This window comes from Theropithecus gelada, chromosome 18, assembly GCF_003255815.1.
Source record: "Theropithecus gelada isolate Dixy chromosome 18, Tgel_1.0, whole genome shotgun sequence".
In the NCBI taxonomy this organism is placed as follows: domain Eukaryota; kingdom Metazoa; phylum Chordata; class Mammalia; order Primates; family Cercopithecidae; genus Theropithecus; species Theropithecus gelada.
This window is the reverse complement of record NC_037686.1, coordinates 29219117-29232194: the sequence shown is the minus strand read 5'-3', so window position 1 is coordinate 29232194 and position 13078 is coordinate 29219117. Positions and strand designations below refer to the sequence as shown.

At 50.6% G+C, this 13078-nt stretch overlaps 1 protein-coding gene across 50 annotated transcripts in view; it reads left to right on the top strand.

Moving 5' to 3' along the window:
• Positions 1-12461, top strand: part of CELF4 (CUGBP Elav-like family member 4) — a 320089-nt gene extending 307628 nt beyond the window's left edge. For 31 of the 50 annotated variants that reach the window (XM_025365313.1, XM_025365312.1, XM_025365311.1 and 28 more), the window contains 2 exons: positions 1592-1763; positions 10290-12461. In XM_025365313.1, the coding sequence (XP_025221098.1) occupies positions 1592-1719 (128 nt within the window). In that variant the 3' untranslated portion in view covers positions 1720-1763; positions 10290-12461. Of the gene's footprint in view, positions 1-1141; positions 1221-1591; positions 1764-8209; positions 8295-10289 lie in introns of those variants that run through there. The other 19 variants (XM_025365292.1, XM_025365289.1, XM_025365296.1 and 16 more) reach the window with 4 other exon arrangements.
• Positions 12462-13078: the final 617 nt, after the last annotated feature.

Below are 13078 nucleotides of genomic sequence, written 5' to 3'. Positions count from 1 at the left end.
TCCGACTATGGATCAGCTGAAATTCTCCCTATTTATTCTGGTATCTATATTTATACAGAGGTTGGTTTTGTTGCTCTGGGCCCAGCTGACCAATTGTTGTGCTTGTTCGGCTGCAGAGCAAACTTGAGCAAGGCAGGAAGGAGAGGAGAGAAAGTAAGAGACGATGGAGGCAGCATCTGGGGCAGAGGGAAAGAGGGAAAAAGAGCCACCAGGTAGGGAAAGTGAGGAAGGGCTCTCTTTCTTGGAGAGAAGTCCCAAGGCAGCCCCGAGGTACCACGAACAGTTAACTGAGAAGACGGCTTCTACTTCACTCCGGGGTGGCTGTGCATCTGTCTTATACCTAATGGCCATTTGGGGACCAGTACACAACGGGCACGTTCATGGGAAGGCCTCAGTATCTCGCCAAGCTTTCATATATTTTGCAGGATCTAAGTCCTTTTTACAGGAGAAAAGGCCTCTAAAGTCGAATAAATTCAAGGAAATCTTAGATTAAACAAAACTATAAAAGTTAATTTACTACATCTCGGTGAGGGAGGGGACGTTATTTGTTGATATGCTGGACTGGCCCAGTGGGCCTGGCTACAAATCTCCTGACCACACAAGACCTTTCTCGAGGAGCACCTATTAGGGCCAGTTTGGGAAATGCTGATGTCAAATGTTGTCTGTATAAGGAGATGCATTCCGAGTTCCCCAAAGGTGACTTCTGACCTTTTGGGAACATGACCCGTGCCCATCTGGGACCTGCGCGGTTGGGCCTGGGAGCCGCAAGATTCTGCATCCCATGTGGGCACAGGAGCGAACGCGTGGGAAGCGCTTCTGCATGGAGGCCTGTGGCCTGATTTGCACTGATGGTCTTGTTACTTGTTGCGGACATGTCAGCTGGTGCGTGCTTAGTGCACAGCACAGGGCGTGGAGAAGAGAGGTGCAGACGGCGCCCTGGGCGAGGTGACGCCTAGGGCCCACCCGGAGCCTGGCGGGGCGGGCAGAGCCGGGAGTGGGGGCGGAGGGGCTGCGAGAGCGCAGCCTCTGGGCCTCCCCCGACGGCCGGGCACCTGCGCTGGCGAGGGGGGCGGCCGGGCCGGCGGTGAAGTTTCTCGGCGGCGCCTCCCTCCCGGCCCCTCGCACTCGTCTCTCTCCCCAGGCCGGCACCCTGTGCCCGCGCGCTGCCAGGCCCCCTCCTGTCAGGGAGGACAGTGTCCAATAAACTCCTCCACCCGCAGGTGTGTCCGCCCTCTCCCGCTAAGGCGAGGGCTGAGGTGCCGGGGCCGGCGGGGGTGGGGGGCGGGCGCCTCTTCGAGCGCCGCCCGGCCGCGGGCCCCACCTGGGGAGCGGGCGCCGGGCGAGTGGCGCGGCCAGAGACGAGGCGCAGGTCAGCGAGCCGGGGCCCCGCCAGCGCCTGCCCGGGGAGGAGCCTCGCACGCGTGCGCGGGCTGGAGGGGGGCGGGCACCGGGGCGGGGCCGGGGGCGGGGACCGAGGGGAGGAGCCTCAGGCCCGCCCCGCCCCGCCCCCCTGTCCCCCCACCCCTCCCCGCCGGCAGCGCCCCGGGCGGCCCCGTGGAAACCCAGGCCCTCGTCCCTCGTGTCTCGCCAGGCTTCGTGAGCTTCGACAACCCGGCCAGCGCGCAGACTGCCATCCAGGCCATGAACGGCTTCCAGATCGGCATGAAGAGGCTCAAGGTGCAGCTGAAGCGGCCCAAAGACGCCAATCGCCCGTACTGAGCGCCAGCGGGAGCGTCCCCCGGGGGAGACCAGGACTCGCACAGGTAACCGGGGGCGGCCGGGGCGCGGGGACGGGGGTTGGGAGGGAACCACACGGACCCGCCGCCTTCTCCGGCCTCCGTGGGCCGGACCCTCACTGGTGCCTTGGACCCGCTGCGCCCGGCTCAACCTGCTCCTCGCCCTGCGCCTCGGGCCAGGCGCAGAGCTGCCGTCACCCCGGCAGAAATGGGCCTGGCCATCTCCCTGTGGCAGGGCCACCAGGGGCAGGAGTGAGGGAGCCACTCCGGGCGGGTGAGGCGAGGCCTGGGCCTGCGCCTCCGGGTCTACATTGGCAGTCCTGTTGGCCAGAGAACCCTGGGGTGAACAGGTGGCAAGCTCAGGCTGAGAGAGGTTGGGGGCAGAACAGGCTCTACCCAGGAGAGCTGCAGCCGCCCGCGGGGCCTGCTCCCTGACCCCCAGCTCTCTCCTCCCCAGTTCTTCCAGGAGGGCTGATAGTCTTTAGACACTTGACCCCTGCACCCCTCCCTTTCCCCATAGCTCAGTGAAGAGAGGAAGGACAGGATCTTTCAAAGGGAACTTGACTGAGAAACAAAGCAGGATGGGACAACAGCTGAGGAAGGTGATGGTACAGCACTGAGATCCCGGGCCTGCCTGCCCCACATGGGTCTTGATGAGTGGTAGTTGTTACCTTTTCTGCTGGGCTGGGTCCTGCCTAGGAGCTGAAGATGCAGTCAGCCACGCCTCTTCCAGCCCAAGTGTTCCCCTGAGCAAAGTGCTTCTTGCAGAAAGAATGGGGGGAGATACCCCAGGTAGAAAGAATGGGGGGAGATACCCCAGGACATCAAAAGTCAACCTTCAGTCTGGTTACCCCCATTGCTGTGGCTCTTGCAGCCTCGGCTTCTTCACAGAGCAGAGGTGAAGGCTCCCTTCAGGCCATTCCAGCTCAGCACCCTGCTGCCCTCTGACCGCCCCTCCCCGCCCATGTTCCTCCATTTATTCAGCAGTATTGTGTGCCAGCTATTGTGTTAGGTACTTGGGATTCAGCAGTGAGCCAGACTGAGAAGGTGGAGACAGACAATAAACAATGACATGTGATCAAAGAATATGATCTAGTATGTCAAGATTGTTGGCTACAATTAAACCACATGGACAGTGTAGACCTCATTGAGGAAGTGAATTGGAGCATAGAAGGTGAGGGGAGCAGCCATGCCCCTGCCTCTGAGGGAACAGTCAGCATGGAGGCTGCAAGGTGGGGCTGCAAAGTGGGGTAGGAACAGCAGGAGACTGGGTTGCTGAGAGAGTGAGGAGGGCCACCTGGTGTGGGGCCTTGAAGGTCACTATGTGGACTTTGGTCTCTTCTCTGAATTGGGAGATGGAGAGAGCATTGGAGAGTTCTGAACAGAAGAGTGACGGGTAACTTGAATTTCAGTGGGGTCACCCTGGCTGTTATGTTGATAATAGCTTGTAGGGGGCCAAAGCATAGATCTACTGCACTGACCACTCAGTCCAGCATCACAGCAGTTGATGAGATGTGAAGGAATTAATTTCTAGATGTATTTTGAAAGAGGAGCCAAGGATGAGTCCCAGGCTTTTGGCCCAAGTCACTGGAAGAACAGAGAGATTGGGAGAAAGATCAGGCATGTGAGAATTACACATTTAAGCTGAGTTTCAGAGTCCAGAGTTTGGGAGGGAGGTCTCCAGCTTCTCAGTCTCCCCTCAAATCTTCCACCCAGTGCTGGGGTACGGACACCAGCAGAACACCCTTCCTCGGCCCAGAAGTAGCAACTTTCACCCTCTGAGAGCAGGGGCCTTCTCTCTGGGGGAGTGCTTGTGCCGCCACTCTGCAATCCTGGAAAAGCAAAACCAGTCTTTCCTGCCTCCTGGTTTCCCATCCTTGCCCATTTCTGGCTTGTGTCCAGATGCAAACACACATGTTATTCAGAGTTGGGGCACCTTATTGTGCCAGGCACTGGGCTCAGTGCTGGGGATGCAAGGATGAATGAGTCACCATCCCTGCCCTCAAGGAGCTTCTGGCTCTGTGCACACAGGGACACCAGAAGGCAGCCTGCAGATGGGGGCATTTCCATAAGAATGGAGGGACGGTTTCAAGAAAGCTGCTTTTTCTGTATGTAGAACACTTTTTCTTAAATCAGCATAGCTCTGCCATTAAGGTGTGACCTGGGTTAGGGTGCTTGTCCTCTTTGGGCTTCTTTTTTCTCATTAATGAAACTAAGGTGTTAGAGTCAACTAGAGGATTTGGGGGTAGGGGGATATGAATCAGGCCGGGTCATGCCCTGAGATTCCAAGGGGCACCCCTGAAAGTCGCTTGTCTTAGGCTCCTTGGCTCAAGCCAGGGTAAAACCTCCAGGTTAGAGGAATTCCCAGATGAAGGAGTGAGAAGGCAGGTTTATTGTTTGGGATATAAAGTCAGAAGTGCCCACAGGGTTGAACCAGCTGGCATTCAGAGTTGGGGATGGGGCTTGGGAGGAGTGGTTTAAAACACAGAGTGGGTTCTTCCACCAGGGCATGCAAAGGGCAGAAAGATTAGAACCCTAGACCTTCACACAGTGCTTACCACGCACCAGGCACTGCTGAGAGGTAACAACTAGGAGATGTGACTACATAGCTACAACTACCTATAAGGTAGGTAGTGTTAGTATTTCCATTTCACGTATGGGGAACAGAGAGATTAAGTAGCTTGCCCATCAGCTAGTGAGTCGCAGAGCCAAGCTTTGAAGCCAGGGAGCCTACCTCCCTTCGAGTGAGGATGAGAAGCCCCACCCTACCCTCACCCCAACCCATCACCCCAGAGTATCCTGAATGTCCTGAGGGAGCACGTATGACACGTCACTTTTCTGGGGTCAGCCATCTAACCACCTCCTTTCTACTAAGCAGTCCTGTAAAAAAACTACGATGTGACAGAACTCCTACAGTAAAGTTGACATTTAATTTTCATTTAGACAGCATTTTAGCAAATGGTGCTGTCAGGCTTCCCAGCCCAAGACTGTTGGAAGTTCTAATAGAAGGAGGGTGCTAAGAAGAGATAGGGAGCTTCTAAAGGCAGCCTTGGGGACTGCAGTGAGAAGTAGCTGCCCTTGGACTGCCAGCGAGGGAGGAAAAGGCACAAAACAGCAGCTCAAATACTGCCTGCTTATCACAGGCCAGTAAAGGGTATTCATTCGTGCTGAGTCCTGAGCTGCAGCCCCAGGGTTGCTCAGAAGGGCAGGAAGCCTGAGCAGGGGCTGAGGGACCAGCCATAGCTGGGAGCAAAGTGGGAGGTGGAAGGGGGACCTCAGGGCTAGGGCAGCTGCCCCATGGTGGTGCAGGTTTTCTAAGGCCAAGTCAGAAGGGAGTGGGGCAGACCTGGGGGAGGGAGAGGGGCCCAGGCAGGGCAGCTGTGGGGAGTACAGTTGGGCTTTGGTTCCATGAAGCAAGGTCCTGGGTGGGGTGGGATCAGGGTTGGAGTCAGTGACTCTCCTTCCTAGCTGGTTTTCTGCTTCCCCACTGCCCTACCCGTCTGGCGGCTTGGGTTTGTTGTCTTGTGCTAAGAGGGGAGTTTCTCTAAGCAATCTTTGCCAGGAAACTAAAAAAGGAAGGAAGCAAAGGCAGGAAGAGTAGGCAAAAACATGCCTGTGGCCAGGTCCACAGCCAGCGGGCAGAACACACCCAGCCTGGCCCCGCCCAGCTCAGAGATTGGCCTCTGAGCCCCTTGTTATGCCACTGCTTACCAGATACACTGGGCCCCAGCAGCAGGCCAGATTCTCAGACTCCTAGCACTCCAGTTCTATGGCTGGAGAGTGCACCAAGTGTCTTGTCCTGACCTCAGTGAGTCCTGTGACTCTGGGTTGGAGTATGCTTTTGGGGAGGGTCGGGTCCAGGCTTGAGTCTGACCTATATAGGGCCGGGCTGTGGCTTTGGGCCTGGCCCTCCTTTGCTTGAGTCCAGCTCATTTTAGGACCTGAGACCTGAATTGGTTCAGCCTTGCCATAATTTCCTCACCCAGCTTGGTGAGTTGGGCTTCACCATGCTGGTCAGTGATCCCATTGCCACATCTAGGGCTGTGAGCCTCTGTGAGTGGCCGGGAAGGGGTCACCCTATAGGCAGAAGAGGAGATGCATCCTAATGAAGAGAGTAGCCAGCTGAGCCTGAGCCTGTGGAGTCTTGGGGGCTCCTCAGGGACTGAGTGTGAGGGTGTATTATGTGTCTAGGGCCATGCATGTGTGAGAGATGAGGGTGTGTGTGAGGAAGTTTCCTAGATTGAGCTTTAGGGACAGGGGCTGTGTGCTATTCAGGTTTGTGTTGCAGTACACAGGACAGTGCCTGGCCCTGACAGGCAGCTGTACTCTAAAACTGGGAGAAGAGTAGGCAGAGTGGGAAGGAGTGAATGCCCATGAGGGGCTCAGGGCTGGAATGGAGGGGGAAAGAGGAGAGTCCCAGGGAGTCCTTGAGTTGCAGTTGCCACAGCTCCCATCTGATGGCAATACCCTCCTTAGTTCCTTAGGCCTCTTCTCCCATGCCAATGGGACCTGCCCATTGGCCATCCTGGCTGGGTCTAAGGGCTTTTGGGAGGAGTTGGAAGTGGCATTTCAGGACTTGGTGGGCATGGGACGGTCCCTGATCTGGGGGAAGGAGATCCAATGCTGGAAGAACAAAGAACCCAGCCCTCGTGGGCAGGCAGGCTTGGGTCTGCAGAGGAGGGGTCTGGGGTGCGTCTGTGAAGGTTGAGCTGGAGGCCAGGCTTGGGCTCGGCTACTTTGCCCCTCATCCACAGTGACATTTTAAGATCCCAGGCCTCCCTTCCTCCCTCCCTGAAGGAAATCATAAAGGTGAGAGTGATTTAGTCTGCTGTATGTAGAAGCCTGTGGCCTTGAAAGCCTGCAGATCAACCTGGCGCACAGGCCTTGGCCCAGGCCTGAGTGCCACAGGGGAGCAGGGCATCCAGTGCAAGCTCAAGATAACTATGGGAAGGCGTGGAGCTAGGGACCCCAAATCCCAGGTGTGGCAGAGGACTATGAAGTGGTGAGGGAGTGGAGAAGTCAACTGAAAGTTGAATCATCTGATGATTCCCGATAGGGAAGAAAGCTCATTCTCAACCACTTAGGGCTCCACCAGGAAAGAAAGCAGAAGGTTGGGGCCTTGCAGTGGGCCAGGCTGGAAAGCTGTTCATGGAGGGGTGTGGGGTGAGGGGGTGGGGAAAGAGGATGGTGTGGGGAGCAGGGGAAGTCAGCAGAGCAAGAGTGGGAGCAGCAGAGACTGGAGGCGCTCACCTCTGTGCCCCCTGCAGGGGACCCTCCAGCCTTGCACGTGGCCCCCTGCAAGGCATCCTCCAGCCCCCCCATGTGGCCCTTTTATGGGTCAGGGCTGCAGAACCTTTGAAGGGCTTCATGTGCCTAGATGCAGCCTCAGTTTGTCTACACAGGCCACTTGGGAGCAAGGCAAAGAGTGTGAGCAAAGAAAGAGGGGAAGGCAATTGCAAGATGAACTTAGTAGTGCCAAGGCATGTTTCTAGAATTCCAAGAACATTGATGAATTTTACCCCAAATCTCAAAATGAACCCTGCTCAGGTTCTGAGGAAAGTAGTTTGAGGTGGAGCTGAAGCGGGGGCGGGCCATAACCTCCACAGTGGGTGCCCTTGTAGCCTTCTCTAGGATGGTGGCCAGGGTGGGTCCACAGGGTGGGAGGGCCGAGCTGCTGCCAGCCTGGGTGGTACTACGGCAGCAAAGCATTTTGTAGATGGACCCCGTGGACACAGCAGTTACTGTAGCAAGCCTCTGACCTACCCAGCTGACCAGGGCCACCCTGACAGACATCCCCTGCTGGCCCACAGGCTGCAGTCACAGAAAGCTGAGGACGGGGGGGAGCGCCACCCCTAGGGGAGAGAAAGAATCAAGGGTGATGAAAACCAGAGCGCCTGCTCCCTGAGATTGCTTGCCGGCCAAGGTGGTTTGAGGGGCTGTTTTATTTTTTTCTGGCCCCCTTGCCAAACCGCCCATGCCCCCCTCCCCAACGCATGATGGATGCCCTTAGTGGCCCTGTGTGAGGTTCTGCTTCTGTTCACAGTGTATCATGTGTCTGCATAAACAACCGTGTGTGTGTATGTGTGTATGTGTGTGCGTGTGTGTGTGTGCGTGTGTGTGTGTTGATGTGCCCATGTTTGTCTGCTGGCTTACTCCATCCTTTGAGTTCTTTTCAGTTCTCTTATGATTTGACTGCTGTTCTCTCATCAGAGCTTCTAGATTGATGCTGTGGTCTGGTGCTGTATAAATATATTTTCTTTTTAATTTTGTTTTAACTTCTTCCTTGCCCTCCTTCACCTGAATCCCAGCCCTCCCTGCCCTCCCACACTCCCCAACCCCACCTGCCCTGCCCCACCTCTTCCTTCCCCCACCCACACTCTCTTGTCCTCTCTCTCTCTCTCTCTACATATATAAATATATATATAAATCTTTTCTTCTTTTGTCATTCAATCAAATTCCAACAACCCAACCAGGGCCAGTCAAATCCACCACAGTCTCGCGCTGAGCTAGGAATAAAGTTCACGTAATCACATGAGAGTGGAGAAAAGTCCCCCATCCGTAAGTTCAAATCAACTCAAAGTTCACAGTGTGACATGATGGCGTCATGTAACAAGGCTAAGAATCGGTTGCATGACAATTGCCGTCAAGTTTCGTGGAGGTGCTGTGATTGGAGCGTTTTTCTTGGATGTTGTATCAGTTGATGATTGGCCAGTCATGATCACACGTGCATTTTCTTGACTTTTGTGCTGCCACAATCTTTTTTGCTGTGCTCATTTTCGTTTTGTTCTTGGTGCTTGCAGTGGTTTTACTTTCTGTTGTTTGGTTTTTCTTGTTCAGCGTTTTTTTATGCTTCTCTAGATGTCACATAGAGAAAAAAACAAAACAAAAGAACAAAAAATAGTCAAAATAAAGATGAATTCCTGAATTATCAAACATGGGATCATTTACCTGTGCAAACCATTATTTTTTTCTTAAAAATAAGGAAAACATCTTAAAAATATCTATGCGTGGTTGATTTACTTGCACTTGAAAATATTGTGATTTTATTTTTTTCTAGAAATTTGGGGGCCTTTTTCAATTGACACTATCCTAGGTCTGGTCTTTCCAGTTAGGCTATTTTCAATCTCACTTCAAAGGGAAAAAAAAAAAACCAAAACCAAAAAACAAAAACAAAATATCTACAGTAACAGAATGATAAAAACAAAATTCTAAACCAAAAAACTAGAGTACAAAGCCAGAGGCCTCTGCAAGAGAGCCCGGTAACAATTGTAAGGTTTGTATTGTAACCACTTCTGCTAAATTAAATGTGGGGAGGGGAGGCTGGGGACTGGGGGCTCGGGAGGGTTTTTTTGGTTGGTTTGGAAGAAACAGTACTAACAAAAGCAAAATGCACCTTTTTGTTTACAACTGAAAAAGGGTCCTTGACAAGTGTTTTTTAATTTTATTATTATTTTATTTGGTGTTGTAATTGTTTAGACTGCTGTGTACGGTTTGCTGTTTGTTGAATCAACAGTGTGAAAAACCTGCCAGCATGGATTGATATACGCATGACGTTGTCCCCTCAAGTGGGGGCTTTGCAGTTCTAACTTTCTTGATGTAACCAGTCACCCCCATGTATAAGTGGAAGCTGCTTGCTAGAATGGAGATGAGTCTCATTTGTTAATTCACAATGATTAAGCATTCGCCTTCTGATTCTAGTCAGATCATGATTTTTTTTAAAGCAAAACAAAACACCAAAAAGCCACCATTCAAAACAAAATCAAACACTGTCTGAGTTAATTTATTTAAGTTTGATAATTAAATCTCTTCTGACCTTTTTTTAGGTTTTCCCATCCACTCCCTTGAAGTTCTGAATTTCCTCTAAATTCCCTGGCATGTATGAGAAAAGTATTATGTGTGTGTATGTGTGTATATATGCATATACATACACACATATCCATGTATATCCACATATGTGCAGGTGAATATATTCTACACATATATCCAGATATACATATATATACACAGCCTCGCAAATAGTTACTGACCCCGGGAAAGAAGTGGTTGGCTGGAAGCTGGGCAAGGATTCTACAAAATTTGAGTCACGGATGTGTCTTCCTTCTTTCCCTTGAGCTGGGAGGAGTGGGCTGGGCTGCTAGATTTTTGCTATCTTGTTTGCTAGGCTTCTGTATACATATTGTATCTGGGCTAGATCTCTCAGAGACAAGTTTAATTATGAATTCATATCCCACAGTCCCAAATTCTCCCCTTAGATGTAGCTACCCCCAATCCAGAATGCTAAAGTAACCCAAATCAAGAACCTTCTCCCAACAACGAAACCTCAGCTACAACCATCACCACTAGACTTCCCAGTGGTTTCTACTCTGAATAGAAGAGTATATTTCTTTTTAATGTATCATGATCATGACTAATTCTCATACTGGTCTCTCTTCCTTCCCTCCCACCATCCCCTAGAGCTCCCATCCTAACCCCTGAGGCAGGTTCCTATTGGTGTTTGGATGCTGTTTGTGTTTTCCCTCTTGGCTTAATCAGCCCTGATTTTCTTCATTTTAGGGCAGGATGCTGAACGGGCTACATTAAAAAACAAACCTCTCTCTATATATATTTATAAATGAGAACTGTTGGATGACACCTTTGACATATCAGCCAATATCAATGAAGCTGAAGACTCCAGACACTGTCTGTGTGACTGTAACATTTCTTCAAGGAAAGTATAGCGTCTATGGAGTTCAGAGGGCACGTGTTTGGGGGAAAATATATATATGACATAAGAAGAAGATGAAGAAAAATGAGAAAAAAACACACACACAAAAGGCAACTTTAAAACAAAATATCACGAGACCAGACGGGGAGGCTGAAGGGCTGGGAACTGGGAGGAGACGCTGCTTACCGATCCCGGGGCTTTTCCAGCCCATGGGCGCCTGAGGCAGGCTGGGGCAAGTGGTGTGTGGGGCCTGGTCCCCAGGGGGCGGCTGGGAGGCCGCCACTGAGCATCTCTATCTGTCATTCCTTTAGCTATTTAGGGACCAAAGGACCAAACTTTTTATTGCAGATGTGTAGCTCTATGTCAAATAGAGGGGGAATGGAGGACCCCCTCCTTCCTGCCTCATGGCTGTTCTTGAAACAGCTTAGAGCGATTCTATGAAAAAATGTAATAAAAAATTAAAAAAAAAACAAAAAACAACAAAAAAACAACAAAAAAAGGAAATATAACGCTTCAGTGCTTTTAAAACAGCAAGATAATAGTTCTTTGATACTTTGAGAGGCGCTTTGATGACCCTCATCCAAGTCTATGACACTTTCCTATGGTTTTCTGTATTCTATGTCTGGATGGAGCTGTTAAGATGAACAAATTGGTGGATATTTGGGGAAAGCAACACAAATCTTAAAACTCATTAACCGTGGAGTGTGAGAAAACAAAGAGGGGACAAACGGGACTTACCAAGCAAGGTCATTGTTGTGAAAAGTCTGTAAATGCTTCTAACTCTTCCCCCTCTTAAAATCCTAATAGTTGTACAGAATTTTAAAAAGGAAAAGTTTAAAATACCTATATAATAGAAGAAAAATTAGAGGAAAGCAAAAAATAAAAAATAAAAAAAAAAGAAAAAAAAAACCTATAGAAGTTAGCATTACTGCTAAAATCCCAGATGTTGTAGGACTGTACTTTTGTAGAGTTTAGACAGAGCATCAACCCCTTCTCCCCGCGAGTGCTGTCGGACGCCGTTGTCCCCAAGGGCCAGGCCGAACTTGCCCCACACCTGCGGGCGCCTGGCTGCCTGTCGCCGGTGGAGGCCACGCCATCGGCCGGGAACGGTCGCGTTGCCCGGGTCGTCGCCGCCGCCGTCGTCCTCGCCTCTTGCTTCCCTCCGGGAGCTGCGCGCGCTTCACTCACCTTCCGCTTCACTCGCCTTCCACGCTTGCTCCAGAGACTTTCCGGGCAAGGGAGAACTGGGAACTTTCATCTTAAAACGACTAGACAACACACACACACACAAAACCTTAAAAAAGAGAGAGAAAAATAAACAATCTTTGAAGAATTTCTGAAACTGTTTACAAGGAATTTTGAAAAACAGGGATGTTTAAATGATGCCGGCTCTGTTTTTCTGTAAATAAATTTGCATATTTTGTAGGACTTTTAATTGTAATGATAGAGAAAAAAACAAGGAAAACTATTTAATGAAAGCACGATATTTATCTTTGGTAAATGACTTTAGAGCAGTTAAAGACATTGCTTAAAAAACTCAGAATCAGAAAAACACTGAATTATTTAAGAACACATATATTTTAAAGTATAACATATTTATTATAATTTATTTGCACCCTTGGGAAGATTGCTTTGGCATTCTGCCTCGATTCCTTCACATTGATGTCCAGGTCATCTGGAGGCCGGGGGTTCTCAGACCTACCATTGTTTCCCTTTAGAAGAACAAATTTCCAGTTCCTCTAGGGCCTCCTGCCTTTCCTTTCTTTCTGTCAATTTTGTTGTTGTTGTTGTTTTTCATTTTCTTTTTTTCTCTTGACTCCTCCTTTTAGGATGTCCAGATGTAAAAAAAAAACAAAAAACAAAAAAGAAAAAAAAAAAAGAAAAAAAAAAAAGAAAACAGCTGCAGTTCAGTACAACTGCTCTTTTCACACTCAACTCCCTAAAACTCCTTGTAACCTTCTGTAACTATTGGATGACGCTTTCTCCAGCTTAGCCCTAAATAAAGCACAGTTTAAAAAAAAGATTTCTTCATTGGTCTGTGCCTCTCGGACTCTGGCCAGCTGTGCCTCACAGCCCCAAGGCTTGCCCGCTGGGAGTACCTTTGGTCTTCTTTATGGAATCTGCAACACAGGCCCTCGTTCTGAGTTTCAGCATGTGAAGCTCTTTCTGGGAGGTGATGGGAACAATAAAAGGAGGTCCTGTTCCACTCTAGGAAGAATCTCTCTGGATTGGTGTGTGTCTCTGAAAGTCCCCATTGCAAATTCATTCTTCTGGGTTCCTGGAAGAGGTGGCCACAGTGTCCAAGCAGAACAGAAAGGAGGTCACCGAGGCCACCCGACCTGAAGGCCGAGCAGGTGTTGGGTTGGGGGGAAGTTATGTGACACCTTAGGGAAGGAGGCAGTGGAGGAAAGAGGCCACAATAAAGGAAGAAGGATGAGGATGCAACTCCAAATTTACCAGCAAGCATCTTGCTCTTGGCCTCACACCTCCCGCTGCTTTGGCAGTTTGCAGGGATGGAGAAAACAGGATTCTGGGCCCTCAGTCAGGGTCCTGGTGGGGGCAGGGGTATAGAAAGAAGAGTAGGGGCCCTCTGCTGGGGTGTTTCCTGGCATGCTGCCTGTCCTACACTTAGATATGA